At 39.5% G+C, this 24,654-nt stretch overlaps 1 protein-coding gene across 1 annotated transcript in view; it reads right to left on the minus strand.

Moving 5' to 3' along the window:
• The window catches only part of LOC121387599, a 23,717-nt gene extending 7,949 nt beyond the window's left edge, over positions 1-15,768 (minus strand). Inside the window, exons 1-2 of the mRNA XM_041518759.1 lie at positions 15,612-15,768; positions 4,607-4,951 (exon numbers count right to left, since the gene is read on the minus strand). Of these exons, the coding sequence (XP_041374693.1) occupies positions 4,607-4,951; positions 15,612-15,705 (439 nt within the window). The 5' untranslated portion in view covers positions 15,706-15,768. The remainder of the gene's footprint in view (positions 1-4,606; positions 4,952-15,611) is intronic.
• Positions 15,769-24,654: the final 8,886 nt, after the last annotated feature.

The following is a 24,654-nucleotide window of genomic DNA, read 5'->3' on the forward strand; positions in this document are numbered from 1 at the left end:
TTTCGCGATAGACAACTTGGATTTCCAAGAAAGCACCCTTGATGGATCATCCACACATGTAACGAGTATGGTGATGTTTCAACCTACTGTGTTGCCAGGTGATGAAATAGGTAAAATCCAATGGAAGATTACGAGAGCTCAAGTCCTGCAGAAAACTGCATCACTGAAGAACTATACAACTGGGCATATGAAAAGCATTAAAACGAAAGCGCGGCCTACAGGAGACATAGATGCCAACTGGCTCATAAAGCAAGATGTTCAAACTGGTGAAAATCCAGATCTGTGTTGGATGCTGGCACACTTGTGCCCAACGAAACTCCTAGAAATAGAGTTGGATGGTTCACCTGACGTCCCAAGTTATAAAGCCTTCTGCACTCATATATCACAGAAAAGTCTACCAGTCACAGCCATTCCTTCCTCATTCACCAACACATCCATCTGTAGTAGCCGAGGCTCTTGAGTTTTGTATAAAAACAAGTCGAAAACTTGGCCATGAGTTCACAGTTGTTTCACAAGATCTAGCTGTGTACGAAATTAGCTACGCCCTACGGCGAGAAAGAACTCATGACTTTGAGAATTGATTTCTTCGTCTTGGTGGTTTTCATCTGCACATGAACTTCCTTGGAACACTTGGAAGATTAATGATGGACACTGGTCTTTCAGCAATATTTGTTAAGGCAAAGCTATTGCAAGAAGGAACAGCAAACAAAGTAATGAGTGGAAAGGGTTTCTATCAAGCCATGAATACCTACATGCATGTCTATGACAGTGGACTGACTCTCTGGTTGCTTGCATTTGAAGACTGGTGTCTGGAGGAAAATCAGGTTATTACAGTATTTTCTGACATAGGTGAGCTGCTGGAAAGACTCACAAAGGTTCTGAAAGATGATTCAAAGAAAGCCAATGACATTGTACAAGACATTAATGCCAAACATACAATTCTTAAACCTCATATGGATAGTTTCAATACTAGTAGGGAGGAATTTTTAACACACAAATTATGGCTTATGTATATTGGGTTGATGAAAATAGCTTTGTACTTCATGCATAGTGTGAGAGATGGTTTGTGGTTGGAACACCTTGATGCCACTTCTCAGATGTTACCATTCATTATCAGTGCTGGACATCACAAGTATGGTACTTGCCTTGTTAACTACTTAGAAGAAATGAGGAATCTTCCAAAGAGAGCACCAGAAATAGCTGAAAAGTTCAAGCATGGCTCATTCACTGTAAACCGGCCTCGGTGGCGTCGTGGCAGGCCATCGGTCTACAGGCTGGTAGGTACTGGGTTCGGATCCCAGTCGAGGCATGGGATTTTTAGTCCAGATACCGACTCCAAACCCTGAGTGAGTGCTCCGCAAGGCTCAATGGGTAGATGTAAACCACTTGCACCGACCAGTGATCCATAACTGGTTCAACAAAGGCCATGGTTTGTGCTATCCTGCCTGTGGGAAGCGCAAATAAAAGATCCCTTGCTGCCTGTCGTAAAAAGAGTAGCCTATGTGGCGACAGCGGGTTTCCTCTAAAAACAGTGTCAGAATGACCATATGTTTGACGTCCAATAGCCGATGATAAGATAAAAAATCAATGTGCTCTAGCGGCGTCGTTAAATAAAACAAACTTTACTTTCATTCACTGTAAAGCGAGCAGTTGGGAAATTCATCTGTATCTGGACAGATCAAGCTCTTGAATGCAGTCAAAACTGTGATGCAAAAAGGTCTGGAATGGTTGGACTAAGAGGATTAACTGTGAAAGAAGAAGCACAAGAGAAATGGTTATTTACTCACCCCTTCACAACTGCTGTTTTGTTCTCAGTACAATGCATGCTGCATATGGATTCTTCTGATAGATCTCACCATGAGGATAATTTTGCCACAACTAAACATCAGTTAAATGCCAGAGAGAGAATCACTGGTGTGATCAATGATAACATCAATCCATTTACAGATGCTACCAAAGATCTCATCAATATTATCATGGGGAGACTGAAACTGCAGATGTCATTTCCAATCTTCTGGATGCAAAACGACATGGGATGAAAGCTCTTGAAAACTATCTGTCAGGTACAAATCAAACTGTGGATACTGTTAAACTAAAAATATTTGCTAGCATGCATGGAAAGAAGGACAAAAAGAGCCATATGATACAAATGAATGACAACATGAACTAGTTATGCTGAAAAGGATATTTTTGGCTCAAGATAACCATGTCTGGGGAACGAATGACATTATGCAACATCCTACCATATCCACCTGCCTTAGCTGAAGTAGACAGAGAGACTGATAAATTTAGACTGCGAGTTGAAAGTAAAGCAGCTATGTTGGAGTACTTCAAAAAGCAACTTGGCTCATCAGATAGGCCGGAAGATTTCAGTACTGGTGATAGCCATTTAAACATTGGATATGTAGTTGATCTAATGGCCTTTATTCGAACTAAGATGCCAAAACATGGAGAGTTGGCAAAAGCATTTGTAGAGAGAGAGTTCTGACCACCATCATCCATAGCAGACCAGATGGATTCTCCGAAATACACATTGCATCAGATAGGTATGATGGGGTGTATGGTTTTGTAGATACCAATGGTAAAACCATTTGTTTGAATAGTGCAAGTGGCGGTCACGACAGGCGAAGCAAAACCAAAAATGTAGTGCAGCATATTGTTGAGCATATACCTATTGAGAATTAGAATGCAATTCTGAGTGACTCGGCCAGTAAAGCAAAATTGTCATGTTTGATGCTTGGAAAAGATCTGCCCTCTTGCTTCCTCTTGGACTTACTCTGACACTGTCAGGTGGTTTTGATGTTTCAGTGCTACGCCACATTAATTAAAATAAACATAGAATCTATCACCGTTATGAGGTATAGATACGGCAATTCCAACCTGAGGGACAAAATTATTTTTTATGAGGGCTGAGGTTTACCTAGGGTTGGAATTGCCTTATCTATGCCTTACAACGGTAATTGATTCTTTTTTTTTGCCCATTTAATTATAGTAACAAAACATTAATTTTGTAAGCTACGTATGGTTTGTTTATTGTTAAACGATTCGCAAAAATTTCACCTACAAACAATGAAACTCATTTAATCATACGCTGAAAATGCAACAACTTAACAATAAATATGAAGTTAGAAATATTAATTTGTTTAATTAAGAATTGACCGCAATAATTTTTTGGTTCATGCAAGTATGAACCGAAAAAACGATGTGCAAACTGTATGAGCCAGCGTAGAGGGTCATACAAAAGTGTGCACATCGTTTTTTCGGTTCATACATGCATGAACCCAAAAATAATTGCGGTCAAATCTTATGATTAAATTTATATGCATACTTTAACAATACATAACTGAATTTATTTTGTTTATCTTTAAATACGCCTGTAGTATTGTTTGTGTAAACTTCATTCATACTTATGTCGCGTAAGATTACGAACGTTCATTCACTATTATTTGAATCAGGTGATTTTGTTTGTAAATGACGTCATTTCCTCTAGCTGCTGTGCATTTTTACGGATCATTTAGTTATATTGGAAGGAATTGTCCTATTCGTGTTCAGTTTATATTTTATGAAAGTGAACGAAGGGAACATGTCTAACATTTATGCTGTTAGTGGAACCGTTTAATTTTCGTCAACAACTGTAGAACATCGCTTACAAATAAGTTACAGAAGTGAAGTTTACTACATGATTTCTTTGACCATCGACCGAGTTTCATGTCATGATTACCAACATGAGACTGATTGAGATGTACATGTCTACTCTACTATAGCATTTTCCATTAATTTATCGTCTAAATGTTTTGTAGTTTTCACGTGTTTTCTTCAAAATATCTAAATATGATTGCCAGAATAATCCGGCTTGTTGCACAGAAGTAGTGTGAGTCAGTGTGGGGGAGGGGGTAGTAGGTGTGGCTTAAATTTTTTCGGTTCATCGAGATATGAACGAAAAAAAGTAAGCACTTCTGGACCAATCAGCTTTTAAACAAAATATTAACTTTAAGTTTTAAAATGATGAAAGATATAAAAAGTACACTGTCAAATATGTTGTATAAATAAATTACCATTGGATATCTTATATGTATTGTGTACAAAGCCAAAACAAGGATGCGAAGAATGACTGTCATTGATCTATAAACAAAAACTACAAGTTATTTAATTCTGAGCCGATTATTTTCTAAATTGGACACAAAAATATTTCTTTTTTCTTATTTCCAAAACGCTTTTACTTTTCTTCTTACGTAAAACAAAACTTATAATAAAAATTATTTACAAAAACAAACAAAAAAACATTTTTGTAGGAGGATGGGATGGACTGTAAGATTTTATCCTTAGTTAAGATCGCGACTGTAGAAAATTGGGATTTACAATTGCACTAAGGTTGCTTCGTCGAACGGTTGTAAATTTTAAGGTTGGTAGCGTAATATCAACCTTAAGTCACTAAGTTCGATAGTAGCTAAGATCGCTTCGTAAAACGGGGCCCTGTTTGGTAGTAATGTTAATATAAATACATGTTGTTATCCTGATTCGGGCATTTTCGTTTTAATTCGGGCAAACCTCTCTCTCTCTCTCTCTCCCCCCCCCCCCCCCCCCACACACACATTAATGGACTTACCTTGTTTGCCAGGGTTGCACGTAGTATGAGATTTACCCATTTCTCCATCCAAACACTTCCAGTTACCTTCGTCCACTTCGGGGTTGAAGGAATCTATGATCAGAGTAACCCGTCTTGCCGCCTCTATGACAGCACCGTAGCCCGATACGTAGTGATTATGGATGCACGCATTATAATGATTCGGCAGATTGTGGGCGCACTGAACCACGTTTGGGTGTGGCCCTTTTGGTCTCACAAACTTAATGCCCGCATCTACAGGTCCATGCAGGTGGCACGTTAAATTTACTTGCTGTCCAAAGACAGCCACACCTTTCGGACAGACGATAGTGGTTCCTACTCCAAATGCTGCAAATAAAAAAGAAAAAAAAAGAAAGAAAAGGTGTAAACGTACACATAAGGGTTAAAGGAAAGGAATGTTTTTTAACCCCTGTCACGCCCACACATTTTAAACTATAGCCATCTTTTTGACATTTGGTCGAAAATAAAGACAAGAAACCAGCTGTTTCCGCATGGACCAAGACCATAAAAACCAGGGGGCCTGCCCCCCCCCCCCCCCCCCCCCCCCCCCACTCCTTGAGGACGAAAATATATATGGGTTTGTTTTCGTCCTTGTGCACATTTGGAAGAAAGTATGAAATTTGGTATATAAGGGTTTTATTGTAAGTTAAATCCAAATATAAATGGAAGCGATGGATACAAGTAATGGTACTTGTTCAAACTCGCAAATGTTAGAGGGTCGGTTAACTTAGACGAATTGCATCCAATTTGAAATCCTAACTGATATTTGATTAAAAAATAAAATATTCCTACATCAAGTGTTTTTTGTTTGTTTAAAGACACCACTAGAGAAAATTGATTTATTAATCATCGGCTATTGGATGTCAAACATTTGGTAAATTCGACATAATCTTAGAGAGGAAAGCTGGTACACGTTTCTATTAGTAGCAAGGGATTACTTATACGCACCACCATCTCATAGACAGGATAACATATGCCACGGCCTTTGATATACCAGTCGTGGTGCACTGGCTGGAACGAGAAATAGCCCAATGGGCCCACTGATGGGGGATCGATCCCAAAACGATCGCGCATCAAGCGAGCACTTTTACCACTGGGCTGCGTCCCGCCCCTTCCCACATCGAAAGAAAGAAAGAACGAAAGAAATGTTTTATTTAACGACGCACTCAACACATTTTATTTACGGTTATATGGCGTCAGACATATGGTTAGGACCACACAGATTTTAAGAGGAAACCCGCTGTCGCCACTACATGGGCTACTCTTTCCGATTAGCAGCAAGGGATCTTTTATTTGCGCTTCCCACAGGCAGGATAGCACAAACCATGGCCTTTGTTGAACCAGTTATGGATCACTAGTCGGTGCAGGTGGTTTACACCTACCCATTGAGCCTTGCGGAGCACTTACTCAGGGTTTGGAGTCGATATCTGGATTAAAAATCCCATGCCTCGACTGGGATCCGAACCCAGTACATACCAGCCTGTAGACCGATGGCCTAACCACGACACCGAGGCCGGTCTTCCCACATCGAATTCATGTGTGTTTTCACAATATGCTGTGTTTTAAAAAAACCTTCATATAAACAATGTATGCTCAAAATGGAGGTTATGTAGTTCAGTCACCAATGTAACGTAGGATGAGATTTACCTATTTCTCTATCTAAACACTTCCAGTTACCGTCGTCCACTACGGGGTTGAAGGAATCTATGATCAGAGTAACCCGTCGCCTCTATGACAGCACCGTAGCCCGATACGTAGTGATTGTGGGTGCACGCATTATAATGCTTCGGCAGATTGTGGGCGCACTGAACCACGTTTGGGTGTGACCCTTTTGGTCTCACAAACTTAATGCCCGCATCTACAGGTCGATGCAGTTGGCACGTTAAATTTACTTGCTGTCCAGAGACAGCCACACCTTTCGGACAGACGATAGTGGTTCCTACTACCACCATCCCATAGACAGGATAACAATGGAAATACAGATTTTTGTTGGAACTGTGCTATGAGATATCTTCGCAATCCAGGGTATCCATTCCGTACAAATACTTCATTGTGTAATGCATTTAGCTGAGTTACATCAAGCCCTACCCCTTATTGATATTAATATGTGGGGTAAGACTAGAGGAAACGTAATGCTTTGGCAATCATCAACAACCAAATGGCTGCAAGCTACTGTGTCTAAGATACTTCCCCCACCCTAAATCTAATGCCACGGAGCTTTAGTTTAATTATTCTCGAGTCCAGTCATGGCCGCGAATACTAGACGAGTTCTCGTTTCGCTCGTGATGTACCATTATAAATACACTCGTTGTAATATAAACGGTCTTACATGGGAACGAGTATAGTATTTTATTTAATACACCGCACATCAATGAAAACAAATCGCACATAATGACTTCCAAAATAACTAAACAAGACATGAAAATGCACGGATTAAGGACCAAAACAATGATGTGGCTTACCAAATGTTGTAATTTAACAAAATGACGTCATGTTGTGGCTACTTTATTTAGCTATTTATCAATGAAACTTTGCATTCATACACCACACATCTATCAATGACGTTTACATCAAAAATAGTATAAACATATTCAAGGGTAAACTAAATTATTAAAAAATATATTTTGTTAAATTATGCTTCTTATATTAATTATAACAATTGACAGGAAAGAACCATCGCCAATAGGTTCTGCTGACCGCAATTGGATCGATAGTTTGAGTTCAGTTTATAGTATTGACATTTGTGGTAATAAAGTCACTTCCGTTTACTGTTTCGCCAAAATATCTTTTGTGTTATTTTAGATCGGGTATTTGTGTAAAACTTAATTTACTGCCGTGCTGGCAGCGCCGGGACACGATCCTACGTATTAACGGTGTTACTAGGTTCATTCATATCAAATCATTTGCAACATATCGCAACCGATATTATTATAAATATTATAAATACTATATTTTAGTATATTCTGGCGAACATCCGGTGTCAGCGTTCCACGTTTCTACGAGACAACACTATACTCGTTGTTCCCCACAGTTACTTCAGTATTGTAAGTTTTCATCTGTATCAATATACTGATAGGTAAACGTCGCGTAATGGCAAACAACTCATGTTAGGTCAAATCGCTAACTGTTGCCCCATTCTTTCATGTAATACCATAGTGGGAAACTCGACATCATTAGAAAACATCTGGCAAGTTATTCGCTTACACATTGGATTTCAGACTACAGGTGCCCATCTATTAGATTTCAATGATATTCAGTTACAACCCGATGAGCGCCCTGAAGATTTGTATCAATGACTCGTTGCATTTGTTGAAGATAACTTACTCACAAGTCCAACATCATGCATCATGGAGAACATATACCTGATGAAGAAATCTCCTCTTGAAAACTGTATTGTCTTAACATGGCTACGTTTAGTTAACCCCAGTTTGCACAGACTTGTTAAGCAACACATCTGGCATATATTAAACCAGAAATCTCAAAGGCCTTAATTTCCCTTTTAGATGAATTACAATGCAGTGAGGAAGCAAAAGTTCTTCAGGCATTCCCTAATCGTGATCATCAAAAATTTGTTTTTAGAAAGCCAAGCAACAACACCAACTGCCAAGCTACTACAAAGATATGCCCGCTTTGTAAACAGTCTGGCAGACGGGATTACAGTCATTTTCTTAGCACATGTACATTCCTATACGATGCCGACCGCCGATACATAGCAAGGGCGAGACAAATCATGTCAATTGTAGAAAGTGACGACGAGTCTTGTGATGATATCCCTAATGAACTTGCATACCAGCCATCAATAGTTACGCAATATTGCATTTCCCCCACAGAACGACGAATAAATATTGCATCATCGCCCTATCTTGGTGTATTCTGCAGACATCACACTGTACGAATTACACTTGACACCGGTGCTACTGGAAACATGATTCAAGAAGCAACAGCTGTCTGCTTAGGTGCTATAATCAACCATAGTTCACAGTCCGCTCGTCAAGCTGATGGCTTTTCCCCACTGGAAATAGTTGGAGAGACTCGACTCACATATACTAGAGAAAAGCAACACTACCTTCGATGGGCTAGTCATAAGAAACCTAGACGTCCCCATTCTCGCGGGTGTTCCTTTTATGGAAAGTAATGATGTTTATGCATGATCTGCATCTAAATCCATTATCCTTAAAGATGGGACTTGTTACAGGTATGGTTCCTGCAGCTTCGTGAATCCTGAGGATGTGCCTCATACCATCCGTCGTGTGACTATCCTGCGTGCTCCCTCCTCAGCATCCACAATCTGGCCAGCAGAATATATAGAGATTGATGTCCCAGACTCAGCCTACATTGGTGGTAGTGACTTTGCTGTTGGGCCTCGACACGATATCTACCAAAAGAAACAAAAGGTAAACATACAGGAGTAGCCCATACCGGACATAATCACAAGTGTTTCGGGGCATATTCGAATTCACAACCCATTCAGTTATCCTGTGACACTCAAGCGCAATGAAAATTTCGCTCAAATTCGACCTGTCTTCATCCCAGAACACAATGCTCCTGACCATCATAAACCTGCTGATCACTACCACTCAAAAGATGGTGTCGAGCACTCGCGTGATGTCATATTGGATACTGGACAACATAATGCCTTTTGTTGTCAAGCAAGACGTCAGACACCTAATAAAAGAATTTGATCATGTGTTCAGCCCGGATATTAAAGGATACATTGGTGCTGTTGGTCCTTTGGAAGCGGTAATTAACATGGACCTAGTGTTACCGTCCCAGAGAAAAGGTCGATTACCACAATATAACTAGAGGAAAAGGGTGTTTTTGTTCGACCTGAGGACGTAGGTGTCTTAGATGAATACGTCAACCCATCATTCCTGATTAATAAACCTAATGGTGGCACACATTTGGTTACTGCATTCGCTGATGTTGGACGTTACAGTAAACCACAACTAGCACTTTTACCTGACATTGACTCCACTTTCAGAAAAAGTGCCAAGTGGAAGTATATCATCACCATTGATCTCACCAGTGCCTTTTATCAAATTCCTTTAGCCAAAGAATCGATGAAATTCTGCAGCGTGGTGACTCCCTTTGGAGGTGTTCATGTTTATGCCCAATCAGCAATGGGCATGCCAGGCTCAGATACAGTTTTTGAAGAATTGATGTGCCGTGTACTTGGAGACTTGGTAAGAGTGCTGTGTAGCAAAAATCGTTGATGACCTTTTTTGTGGAGGTGACACTTTACCTGAGCTCCTACTCAACTGGAGAAATGTACTTGCACGTTTATCAAAATCCGACCTTCGTTTGTCAGCTCTAAAAACTATCATATGTCCAGAGTCTTATGGACTTGGAGGTCAGGCACACTCAGAGCTAATTCACACTGTGTTGCTACTCTCGTATCCTGCTCTGTTCCTTCCACGATTAAGGGTTTGCGATCATTTATTTGAGCTTTTAAAGTACTGCCTGGATGTGTGTCAATCTTATCGCCATTGCATGACATAGTTGCTGGAAAGAAGTCTAAAGACACCATTGTATGGTCTGAGAGTAGATTGGCATCCTTCCTCAAGGCTCAGAAGAGTTGGCTAAACATAAGTCCATTTTGATTCCAAAACCGTCTGATCACCTATGGATTGTGACTGATGGATCTACCAAACATCATGGTCTCGGTGCTACATTATACGTCACAAGAGATGGGCAAACATGCCTGTGTGGCTTCTTTAGCACCAAACGTCGAGCTCGTCAGCTCACATGGATTCCTTGTGAAATCGAGGCATTAGCTATAGCCGTTGTAGTCAGACACTTCAGCCCTTACATTATCCAGTCACAGCATGACACCATCATTCTGACAGTAAACCATGTGTACAGGCATATGAAAAACTACATTAAGGTGAATTTTCTACAAGCCCCCACGTATTAACCTTTTTGTCTACTGCTAGTAGATACTAAGTCATCTTAAGACATATTGCAGGTGCAGCCAATATTCAGTCCAACTTCTCAAGCTGTAATGCCCTAATGAGATGAGGTGCCAAATTTGCAGTTTCGTACAACAAACTGAGGAAGCCATAGTTAGACAGATTGATCTTCAAGATATTGTGCAGGGCACTGTTCATTTACCATTTACCAGTCGACATGCCTGGTTGTGTATTCAGCAAGAATGCTCGAATATGAGATGCACCCATGCACATTTACGCCCGTCCAAGAACCTAACAAAAATTAAAGATGTCAAACATTACCTCAGAGTGGCGTCCATCTCAAGTGATGGTTTTACTCGTGATCAAGAGACATGAACCACTTCATCCAACTCACCACTGTATTATAGTCCCACGCCAGTTCCTGGAAGGTCTGCTTACTGCTCTTCACATACAGTTAGACCACCCAACTCGCCATGAATTGAAATTGGTATTTCTATGCCCTAGACAGCGATAGGGCCATTGATATTACGTCTACAACCTGCCACCAATGCGCTTCACTTACAGAGATCACTCCAACTATCAAAGCACAGACGTAGTGTCCTCTCCCAGAAGCCATTGGCATCACCTTCACCGCTGATGTTATAAAGCGCAACTGAAAACTAATCTTTGTCGTCAGAGAAACTGTAACCTTGTATACAGCTACCATGCTAATTGAAAATGAACGACATGACTCATTACAAGAGGCTTTGATTCGATTATGTGTTGATCTTTGACCACTCGATGGACCACCAGCTGTTGTGCAGACAGATCCAGCTCCCGGCTTTCAACCTCTTGTCACTGACAAACTCCTAGCTAAAGAAAGAATCGGCTTGGAGTTGGGAAGGATAAAGAATCTTAACAAGAATCCTGTTTCTGAAAAGGCTGTCCAAGAGTTAGAAGAAGAAGTCTTACGACATAATGCTCTCAACAGTTACATTTCTGCTATGACGTTAGCTATTGTTACGGCAAGGCTGAATTCTCGAATCCGCTCATGTTGTCTATCTGCAAGAGAGATATGGACACACAGAGATCAGTTCACGTACGAACAAATTCCAGTTGACGACCAACAGTTAATCAATGAGCAGCAAGTGATTCGTTCCAATAATCACAAACATAGTGAAAGGTCTAAGACTCCTTCCAACATCTTTCATCACTCTCCCAAGATATCAGTGGGTGACACAGTGTACCTTTCTAGTGAACATCAGAAGACCTCGGTACTTGGTGACTCACATAGATGGAACATGGGTTAATGTGGCCAAGTTCATTGGCAGTCAGTTACGTAGTACCACTTACAGAGTACGAGACAGCAAGTGTTTCAAGGTTCCTAGCTCTGTTATTTCCCAAAACAATCATGTTTGTACACCTAGTGACCAGTTATTGGATGATGAAGAAGCTGAGAGTGTTGACCAACCAACCCCTTTGCCATCTGTTACCAGACCGTCCTCAGCCATTGATTTTCAAACAGACAACATTCCACCCCATATAATAGTTCCAGACATTGCACCAACTGATACTCATGACTTATGTGATGTCTCCAGACCCTACCCCTTCTAAAAATGTTGAGGTATCTCATCGGCCTGCTCGTCATCGTATCAAACCCAAGTACCTAGATGATTATGAAACAGAGTTTTGACACAAGGCAGAATAATCCTGTGCTCCGGAGGTAGTCTACCCGATGATGGTTCCACTGTGTCAAATTATTTTACATGTGTACAACTTGATACCTTTTTAAATTTTAGTACAGTTACATCACATTCATGCGATTTGTTTATACGCAGTTTACCAGTTGTTTTGGTGACATGAGTTTTTGTATCTTTGTCACTTAAAGTTGACTGGATCTTAATCCGAAATATTGTAGTGATGATAATTAGTCAGCTATCCATAATTCTTTTTATCGATTAATGAAGTCAAATTTGTTCAGTATTTAGTAAGTTAGTTTCTGTATAGCCTTCCAGTTTATATGTTTATTTTCAAAATTCTGTTTAACATGAATGAGAGAACAATGATGATGATGAAAAATAAAATAAAATAAAAGAGTCACGCCAATGGGTTCTGTTTATTGCAATTGGATAGTTAGTTTGAGTTCGTTTTTTAGTACTGACATTTGTGGTAATAAAGACACTTCCGGTCACTGTTCCCCCAAAAGATGTCTTGTGTTATTTTATTACTGGTATTTGTGTAAAACTTAACTTGGCGCATGTGCACACTTTCCGCAAAATATCTGTGCAGAGTTGTACTGTGTGACATCGTCGTTCACGTGATCGGAGGTCATGACCTCTCAAAACACGTATTCCAAAATGTGAAGAGACGATCAATATCACATGGGTATCTCTTCCACTGCAGTGTAATAAATTAAACTTACATGTTGTTAACCAGTACCAATGCTACACGAAGAATCCTGACGCCCCTATACGTCACCACAAGTAAGTACAGCGCAGGTTCGTTTTGCATAGGGGCGTCGGGCTTCTTCGTTCTAATGGTAGACCAATAGAGCTAATTTTAATCAGGGTGTGTTGGTAAAACGCGGACCGGACCAGAACGCTTGACAAACTGCATTTTTCGTTTGGAAAAAAAACCTAAACAAATTAAACATAGTGTTCGTCAACTGTGCATAGTTAAGAAACATATATATTTTTTTCACGTGGTTTTCAAAATGGAAAATGACGAACAGGTAATGCGCGGTACGATATTTTTTGCAAACACATGCGCCTGAACACAGGTAGAAACGTTGCACCCTTTCTTGTTTACTGGAGGGTGTTTCACTTTTGTTTACTATAATCATGAGCCAGACCTCAAAATTTCGAATTTGAATACCAAATTGGTGAACAGACCCATCATGCATTTTTAGTTAGTCTGATATCTGAAGTCCAAAATCACTTGATGGACATGCAGGATTGGTAGCTAAGGGCTATTTTTTGGCAGCCATCTTTAAAGACGGCTGCCGCAATTTGGCCAAAATGAGCATAACTCACTACCAAATTACCAATGGAGATGCAATTTGGCTTATTTTGTTCGGTTAAAATTCTGTATTAGCTGATATATAGCGTTTAATATTTATTTTTATAATGTCTTTACCAAAATCAAGGAAATGTAATGGGAAATGAGAATTTTTGTAAAAAATTTCATGATGCATTTTCAAAAGTTATTTACTATTTTAAATCACTTTCATTTCAAGCCACTTTTCTTTGGAGGTCATCGAAATTAATATATGAGGCATCCATAAAAACATTTACATCAAGGTTTTTGGACATTTTGTAACCAGATAGACCGGTTTTATTTATATGGTTCCGGTTGCAGCACCGGATTTGACTATTATTGTAGTGTTACCAATATGCTCTTTCTTTTGTTGCCAGATTTCTACGAGGAAGCTTAATATTCTTACTTTCTGTACTTGCCTATAGTCTCTTCCAGTTTTTATAACTTCTTTTCTTTTTTTTGGGTGGGGGGTGGGGGGTGGGTGGGCGGAAGGAAACCCACAGATCGTAGCGTCTATTATGGTTGTATTTATGGAATTTTTACGGTAGAATGATGGAAATACATGGTATAATGATCTCAGGTTAGCACATTTCCCCGAATATCTCTATCTTTTTTGTCCGAATTTGAGGTTTTGCTCCAGAACTAGGGGGGAGGGGGGAGGGGGGAGTTGCTCCTTCTCCCTGTCTTGAACGCTTTTTTGTGGGAAGTTCAATTTGATAGCGAAAACTATTATTTGTATTTTCGTATGTCTCCCAAGAAGCTGGAATCTGTTTTGGTATTTGAAGGTCCACTTATAAGTAACAAGACCGTTCTCCGTGAGACTCGTTCAGCCAACGAAAGGCTGGTAATATGCATCATGTATTATAGCCTTTAGTGATATCATAAATGGTTTAATGCTAAGCAGCCTACACTCACGATGTTATATAATATTGTTTTATCGGAAACGGCAATATAACAACTGATTAGTACCTTGCATGCAACAATGCCACACGGAACCGATTATGTTTTACAGCCAGCACAGGTCCGTAATCAGGGGTGGGTAAAAGGGACCTAACAACCCACCGCATCGTAAACATTTCCAAGTCAATTAAATTTTCCATTTGCTGATGTGTGAACTTTTGCTCGCCCATAATGCATTGCACGAAGAGTGCTAACAATGCATACTCCGAAAACTTGAAAATTAAATGACGCTATAAAACACACAAGTGCGTGAGATGGGTAATCATGAATAGTACCCCAGAAATGACGTCATTTTATGGACCCCCCCTTGCGGTTCGAGCCGCACGGCTGGAAAAAAAATCGATACATGATCGACTTTTTTTTTTTTTTGCTGCACGGCTAGCACCCGTGTCAATGGAAGAAGAAGGAAATGTTTTATTTAACGACGCACTCAACGCATTGTATTTACGGTTATATGGCATCGGGCATATGGTTAAAGACCAAGCAGATATTAAGTGAGGAAACCCGCTGTCGCTACTTCATGGGCTACTCTTTTCGATCAGCAGCAAGTGGTCTGTTATATGCACCATCCCACAGACAGGATAGTACATAATGCGGCCTTTGTTACACCAGTTGTGGAGTACTGGCTGGAACGAGAAATAGCCAAGTGGGCCCACCGACGGGGATCGATCCCAGACCGACCGCTTTACCAAATAATTTCGGTTTCGTTTGACGTAAGACTATACCATTCCATAAACCAAAATGGCGGCTATAACGCTGTAAGCGTCGTTTGTTTACTGTGGTATGTATTACAGTTTTATTTATTTCCAAACCGATTATGTTTTAAATTGCACAAAAAGTGTTCTTTCTTTTTTTATTTTCAAAACACAATACCTGGCTTGGTGCTTATAAAACTTTTTAGACTCGAGACTAATAGAGTCTGAGACACTAATGTCATGACCACGCCATACAAATTGTATGCGTGTGACGTCATTTGAGATTGAGTCTGGACTCCTAAAAGTTTTATAAGCACGGGTCCTGTGGTCGTCGTTATGTCACTACGCGAGATCGTTGCTTATCCGCGCCAAAACCCATACCGCTAGGATATGATCTTTTACACTTACCTTGAGTGAAGCACAAGTACACCGTTACTGCCAACAAAAAGATCCTTGTTCCGCAGAGTGCGTTTAGACGTACGTTTGAGGTGACCATAAGCATTTTCACACAAGTTAAACAGCTTCAGCCTTCTGCTAAAATAATAATTTCAAACTTCTACGTCGTGATGACGTAGATATCACGTTGATAAAACCGGAAACGGAACGGAATAAAGCAGTGGTCGACGACAATCGTTTTAGTGCATGGGCAAGATATTTTCTATATTCTTTACACATACTTTGGGCTGCTTGCACTGTATTTAATATATTGAGGCAGCATTATTCAAATATGGTTCAGTATATCTGCATATACTATACTCAGAGGCCAATAGATATTTTAGCATTTTCCTTTAAATATGGGGGAAATTACAATTCTTCCTTACCAACTACGATCTGCTTGCAGTTTATCAATGTCAGCGTCGATAGGTTATGTTATGCAATGTAGAAAATGTATATTTCCTTGGGTCTGTCAGTTGTTTGTCAGCAGGGCGACCAACTTTCCGGAATTTTCCGAAAATTCTGGAATTTTTAACCCATATCCGGAATTCCGGAATTAATGCCAAATATCCGGAATTTTTTCCAAATTCGCTATCATTATTTTTTTTGGAAGCAACCATTTCTGAATATATTTTAAATTTTCTATATTTTTAAATCCAGAGTTTATTAAACAGAATTTATCATTCTGCATTCTCCATTGCAACCTGAACTTAGTATTATCGACTGTTTCGTGCTATTGCTAAGACGTGTGTCTATTGGCTGTCAACAGCCGACCAATGAAAATGTTTATGACAATAGAGTAAACTGAAGCAATGTATGAAATTTGTCTTACTTGTTATGTAGTTTATGTATTCATTTTAAAGATATTTCAAATATCATATAGTAATTACTACGGGACAGATATCGGTTCTATGGCGATGCATGCAACTTCGCCACGGTGTGTAAAAACCTGAACATATAACAAAACACTTGCGATCGTACGAAAACAAAAGAAACGGATCCACAATCTTTTCTTTTTGTATGCTTTCACGTGCAACATTTCACTAAATACTATTTGGCTACCAGTAATCTGTGACAATCCATGACATTAATATTAATTAATTAACATACCTACCGATCTTGTTTTATTAAAGTAAGTTAAACTATTAAAAAATGTAAATTTTTACAAACCATTCTTAGATTTAGCCGCGAAAAGTTATTCTAACGGTAATGCAGAACGATAGCCAGTCTTAATGTGGGTACCAGACCTTTCGTCCCCGATTCGGTTAATCGCAAAATAGTTCGACCCCACTGATGAAATAGTGCAAATGTGGCAATGTACCTACATAAAAATAACATTGGTCACTTTATTACTAATCTGTAGGTGGGAGTGAAACTGTACTACAATATTTGCTGATAAAGTGGGACTTTTAGGGGGTTTTTTGGTGATGGTTTTTTATGTTTGGTCTGTGTGTGTGTGTGTGTGTGTGCGTGTGTGTGTGTGTGATAATGATGTTAATTGCTGTACTAGGTATAGTAATTTTATTTACACTGATGAATAAATTTATCATGTTTTGTAAACTAGACAAGCCATAAAGTATGGCTATTCTTAAAAAGGAAGTAGAAAAATTCGGCCACTTATGTGGATTGATTTATAGTTTTATTATCGAATACATAACATTCCAATACAATTTTTTTCATTGTTATGTATCGCTTTGGTTGTTGTTATTTTTTAAATATGTCAAATATGGCGCTGTTTAAATTATTTTTTATATGTTTGAAAATGGCGTTTTCGCGTGCTTTAAACTATTGCTTTGAAAGGGGCGTTCGCATGCTTAAAATGAAAATACAAAAAAATTCCGAAAAAATATTTCCATTAGATTGGTCGCCCTGTGTCAGTAAACTAGTGTTTGTTTTCGCTGTTGCCACCGAGTACGAACGACGTGTTCACAAACGAAATTTTGTCTATAGGTATACTCTCCACGTTTTTGTTTTGATATTTGGGGGTGGGGGGGTGGGGGTGGGGGGGTGTGTGTTGATGTTTGTTAACATTCTTTTTTCGGAGATAAACTTTGGTTTGAGTGATACAGATGTAAATGTTTTGGAAATCAGACATAATTTAATGTACTATTTTGTGTACCAGTTTCAAAACAATCGGGTTTCTCCCATGGGCGTCAATCTGGTTTTAAAAGTATGTGTGTGTGGGGGTGTGGGGGGGGGGGCGTGTTAGTGTTTGTGTGTGCGACCGCGTGCGCATACGTGTGTGTGTGTGTGATAAAGGAATGTCAATGAAAATCATAAAGCTACACATTAGTGGTTAAATTTTAAATTTTTCTTGTTGCTTTTGTTGTTTTTGTTGGTGGTGGTGTTGTTGTGGCTTTTGCTAAACGAAAAAGTGTGGGGGGGGGGGGGGGGGGACACCTATATAGATTGTCCTCCGGCGTTGAAAAGTGAGGGGGACACGTCCCCCCTGTCCCCCACCGATCGACGTCCACGTTTTCTCCATAAGCTGTGTTGAAATAGCCGTGATCTTCGTGTAGGTTATATTCATATCGATTTCACTATTATTTAACATGTATATGACTATGGGTCAAAATAATATTTCTAAACCAATTGGTTTGAAACCCGTTACTGTACACACATGTTGTAAATTTTCCTCTTTTTTTTAAAAACTCCAACAATCCCACTTAACCATTAAAAATTTCAATACGTTGACTCAAACTAAATTTATCCTGAAAAAGAATGTTACAAAATACGTGGGCAAAGTATATATAAATGTTGATTTATCCGTAATATTAGGGGCCGTCCATTGGGTGGGGGGGGGGGGGGGGGGGGGGGGGGGGGGGGGGGGTTTGTACGCTCGTGAAAATGTTGAAAATTATGGACGGCCCCTTACATAATAGTATGAGTATAGTTTATAGTTTATTTAGCTGCAAACTACTATAGTTGAATGTATTTTTTAAATATTGTTTACGTTATAATCTTTGATGGAGAAACTGAGGTCGACAACTAAACGAATGGCTGTGCTTTATATGTTCTACTCTGAACTGTTGGTTACATATCAATCTCTTGTTTCCTCCCATCCGTAGCCATGCAAGGCAGGCGTATTCCATGACGTCAGCCCATGCGGAATAAATCGGTCTTGCATGGCCACGTGACTTCAGGCCTCGTGCTTATAAACCTTAAAGTCTAGACTTTAATAAAGTCCAGACTTTAACGTCATGGCAAAAATAGCATTACGTTAAAGTCTGGACTTTATTAAAGTCTAGACTTTAATTTTTATAAGCACGGGCCCATTGCGTCAGCCCATGCGAAGTAAATCGGTCTTGTGCTAACCAGGGCCCGGTAACACAAAACACTCGTAACACTTACGACAGACGTACGCCACACATTTTGTATGGTGTAGGCCTACGTCTGGCGTAAGTGTTACGAGTGCTTTATGTTACCGGGCCCAGGGGCCTAATTCACTAAAGTCTCGCAACTTTGCGATCTCGCAGTGCAAGGCTAAAAGACTTGCAAAGAGGATGCTTGTTGTCTAGCAGAACCTTAGAGACCTTTGTGAATTAGGCCCCTTGTGTGTTTAAACCATGCATTTCCATCATCCTACCCCCACAGTTAGTTGTGATCCATGTAAAAATGCGTCACGATTCGTTTGCACCTGTATATAGCTGTTCAACACATTTTTTATCCAGATTCGGGCATTTTTGTTTAATTCGGGCAAAAATCAGTCTGCCCTCTCCCCACTCCTAAGAAAAATGAGACTCCGTACACATATGCAACAAAGTTTAAACACTAGCTTCTGTCACCTTGACCATAATATAATAGCGTGTGGAAACGATTGACTTGTGAGACCATTTTCAGTGCTGTATTAAAACAATATTATACAAAACACCACCACCAACAGTTCAGTTGGTAAAGAGGCCCTCACACATCAGCCGGCGTCCGCACGATTTTTTTTAATCGCATGAGTCGCCGGGGGATTTAGAGCCCGTGGATGAATCGGGCGAATTTCATGTCTGCGACGTGTGCCGTCACATATTGGGAGAGACTAAATCATAGATATTGAGAGTCGTCAGCCAGTGAGCGTCTACTGAATATTCATGAGCAAACGGTTGATCGACATAGAGATTTTACGACATCGAGTTATGTCCTGGTGTATATATAAAAATTATTCCAACTGTAGATATTAATGTAACAAGTATTTAATAATATACAGAGTGGTTAATAAATTGTGTAATTGAATGTTACGTAGCGTATATCAATGTCGTTGTTTGTTGTTTCCTACTCTCTTCTTCTGTGGGATAATCCCGCCGATATTTTGATGAATTTTACGCCAGTGGTTACGGTTATCTAAACATCAAAATTGTAATGCACGTCTGTACAACTTAATTTCATAAACAAATAAACAAACAACAACAACAAAAATCATCCAACAACTACAAAATATATAATTTAAAATAATTACTGTATAAATGAGTAAAGGTCAAACCGATTAGAAAAATGTTGTCCACTACTTTTAATTATAATTATTTGTAATAACAATTGTCCTAAATAAAAGTAATAACAACAACACAACAGTAGTTACGGTAGGTTTTTGGAAAATGATAAATTTAAGATTTCAGTAGGTTGGATTATAAATACATTATCTCACTACCAAGTACACATGATGTCATCCACTGATGTAGTTGTTAACAAATTACACACTTCTTGGCTAATATCTATTTCCTCAAAGTAAAAATCTACTTTTGTAGACGCCAAATTAATCAATTATCTAAGTGATCAGAGTAGATTTCTATTTCTTTATTTTTTAAAGTATGATTTTTACTAAATAGATTTGAATAAAGTACCACTGAGGGTTCATTTACCTTTAATATACATACATACATACATACATACATACATACTGCAATATACATATACATACATACATACGTGTGTGTGTGTGTGTGTGTGTGTGTGTGTGTGTGTGTGTGTGTAACCGGCATCGGTGGCGCAGTGGTTAAGCAGTGGTACCGGCTCCAACCCAGAGCAAGTTCTTAAGGACTCAATGCATAGGTGTAAGGCCACTACATCCTCTTCTCTCTCACTAACCACTAACCAACTAACAACTAACCCAACGTCCTGGACAGACAGCCCAGATAGCTGAGGTGTGTGCCCAGGACAGCGTGCTTGAACCTTAATTGGATATAAGCACGGAAATAAGTTGAAATAAATGTGTGCGTGTGTGAAAATACATATGTATAAGTAAACACTGGGGTTTTTTGTTTAACGACATCACTAGAGCACATTGATTTATTGGATGTCAAACATTTGGTAATTGTGACATATAGTCTTAGAGAGGAAACCCACTATATTTTTTCATTAGTAGCAGGTAATCTTTTTATATGCACCATGCCACAGCTTTTGATATACATGTACCAGTGGTGGTGCACTGGCTGTGATAAGAAATAGCACAATGGTCCAGTCAAAATGGATCGATCCTAGACCGACCATGCTTTACAACTGGGCTACGTCCGGCCCCTCCAATTTATGTAGACACTGAAAATTAAATATGAATATGAATTATATGACGCCGCACTCTGCAATGGTTTCACTATGCTGGCTTATCCAGGTCAAAAACAAAGCCATGATTTTGAAAGTGGGACACTTTTGACGGGCTCGTACCGATCTCGGTTTTCATTGGCTTGTCACAATTATAGAATTCCCCAACAAGAGATCACGTGAGATTTCGCAATTTTTGAACAAATTTAACTGTCTTGATTGAGGGGTCGTCTCATATCTCCAGAACATATTTATATCCATAGAGGTATAGTACAACGGCTTTCCAGGGGTCGGTGAGTGGGGGATTTGCCTCGAAATTTTGACAGTGGCCAGCTGTTGGCATACGCGTTATATGTAAGGGGGTGTTACTAATTACGTAACGCTCTAGGGGTAGAGGAAGAGGGTACTGTGTTCGATTTACGTAACATTTTTCAAGACTATATGTTATTTTTATTCATTACTTAGACATAAAAGGTGAGGGGTTTTAAATGCGCGGTCAGTCTAGAATCGATCCTCATCGGCGGGTATACAAAATGACCATGGTATGTGATATCCTGTCTGTGGGATGGTATATATAAACAATCCCTTGCTAAAACAAAAATGTAGCGGGTTTCCAAGGCGCGTGTGCAGGGATTTCAGCGGGGTTGGGGTTATAGACTGTTAAGCGAAGTTTATATGAGGCCATGCTCCCCCAAAATATACATTTCAATTTTTTTTAAGCTTGGGCAAGTAAGGGTTTCGACCTCCAATACCCTCCCCCTGCACATGCACCCGATTCCTCTCTAAGATTATATGTCAAAATTAACAAATGTTAGACATCCAACAGCAGATGGAAGGATAGGATATTTTTTATTTAACGACGCACTCAACACATTTTATTTACGGTTGTATGGGGTCGGATGATTATTAAATCAATATGCTTTATCTTTGATATCGTTAAACAACACCCCCCCCACCCCCACCCCCCACCCCCAACTTTACCCTTTCCAAACGAAATAATATTTATTTGAATTTGTCGATTTTAACACGTAAAATTAAGAAGTGAAAACGTTCATTGTCTACTTTAGTATATTTTATTTAAAAAATATATACATGATTAATGTGATACTAGTATACAATCTAAACTTTGAAAGTTCTACTAACACTTTATAAAATATCAATTTTGAAATAGGAAGGTACTACTGTCGATAATACGTTGTCAAGATCAAACCGGTTTTAACTACAGCGCAAGATTTCTCTTTTAATTTTTCGAGACGTACCCTACAATTTGAAATCGACAAAAGCACGTGTTAACTGAAACTGACAACAGGCTGTCGTTTGTGCTTTGCCGAGCTATGGCGGCACAGGCGACGAATCAAGCGTATACGTTTGACGATATCCGTTCATAGCGAATACACACGACTTTTTTAAAAGTGCATTTGAGCTTGTATTTCACATTTGTACATGATGTTATAATATGGTAACCAGATAATGTAACTTTAAGTAGATGTGAATAATCTTACTGTATGTTTACTACCGATATCAGTGGTAGTTTTCAGAAAAAGCGTGGATTATACCGTACCTAACTATAGAGGGTACATGGATATCATCCACCGAGAGTAGTTTTCCTTTAATATTGAAACGGACTATGCCCGTACTTTGATAAAATACAATACGCAGTTGAGTTGTAAATGTTTTATTTACAAATTAACACAGCGGAAATAGTTACTTCGCTAATTTATAATAGGCTGCAAATATTGTCAGGTTTTAGAATGAATTTATATAATTATAATATTCTGTAAGTGAAGAAATAATTATTAAGAAACAAGAAAGTATTCTTAATTGGCTGTTCTACAAATAATAATTATGAAATAGCGAATATTTGCAACCTATTTCCGGGTTCATTATGGTGGACTGGGTATGACGAAGATACATAGAGAATGACGTCATGTACCAGCGGACACGTAGGCAGTCAGTCACGAGGTATACTTCCACCCGTATAAAAGAGGCGGAGCACAGAGCTCTTGCTGGCTTGTGGATTCCCCCAAGTCCGAAGACACACAGGACGGAACTTACAACCAGCAGGAATGGAATGGTCGCCAGTACACAAGGAAATGGGATGCAGATATGCATAGGAAATAAACAATGCATCACTTATACAAAAAGGACGCAAAAGGACGCACAGTGCGAAAAGACGCATGGTGCATAGGAAGCGCAGTAGAGCGCACAAGGACGCAATAGAGGCGCAAAGGTGCGCACGAGAGCGCTCAAGGATGCAGTAGAGGCGCATAGGGACGCAAAAGAGCGCAAAAGGACGTATGGTGCATAGGAGCGCAGTATGAATACAAGTAAAAGGAATTTTAGCAAAGCACCTAATAGATAGTGATACTTAATGATGAATCCCAAGAAGTCTATGTGACGTTTGCGATCCTGTACGCTACATCATTTTGGTGACACTGTGAGCAGACCAGATAGGAAGTACAGAAATAGGGACTTCTGACTATCGGGTTGGATGCTGATGTTCACAATATAGATGTACCTAGGGATTTGCAGACCGCTACCATTCCATTTCCTGCTGATTATCCTTGGACGGGAGTGCTTGGTTGTGCTGTACTTCTGATCAAGACGAGGACTTGTAGTTCGTCTACCGGAGACACACGGGCTAAAGGGCTCTCTACCCGAAGAAACCATAACGAGTTTCTCCCCGTCAGTTCCCCGACATGAACACTATTCGTCGCCTTTTTCAGAACAGCGGTGCTAACTGAAACTCCAGACCGACTACTTAACCCCCGGACCAGGACTCGACCAGTGTGTACCTGACCCGTGTATAGTACCTGTTGTTGAAGACAGTTATTCGAGTTACTTCCGTTTGCAAGTTAAAGTGCCAGCGTACACTTCCGTGTACGTTACTGATGTTGTTTGCTGTTAACATTGTTCGAATTGCTACCATTGATATAGGAGTAGCACCTTCCCAGTGCCAGTGAACGTGTTTGTGTGTTATACAAGACTGGACAACCTACAGTGTATTCGGTTCGGATTACAAATTGAACTTTGAACTTTATTGACAAATCGCGCAAAGTTCCTTGTCAACAACAAACAAGCACGATATAAAGAAATTTATATAAAAGTTCCTTGTTGTGTTGTGGTGTTTTCTTCAGCTGTATACTTTAGACATAGTTATTAATTGGAACTGGACCTTAATTTCTCTAAGACCCTGAGAAGAACGTATCTAACACGGCTACGATTATCCATCTATGGCGGGGTCTCTCCGAACACACAATTGTTCGTGATACACGCTACCACTTTCACAGGCGCGAGCAATTGTGGACACGAGAGTTCCTTCGTGTTTAGGTAGGGCGCCCCGTTACAATATGGTATATTGCATTACATATATGTTGGCTAATGTATATTTCAGCTAAGTAAACACTTTCTAATGTAGACATGACAATTCAATATGAATGTGATGGCTTAATCTATTATTTAACTGATCAGGATAGATTTTCTTTCCATGTGATGT

Source organism: Gigantopelta aegis, chromosome 13 (genome assembly GCF_016097555.1).
Source record: "Gigantopelta aegis isolate Gae_Host chromosome 13, Gae_host_genome, whole genome shotgun sequence".
Lineage (NCBI taxonomy): Eukaryota > Metazoa > Mollusca > Gastropoda > Neomphalida > Peltospiridae > Gigantopelta > Gigantopelta aegis.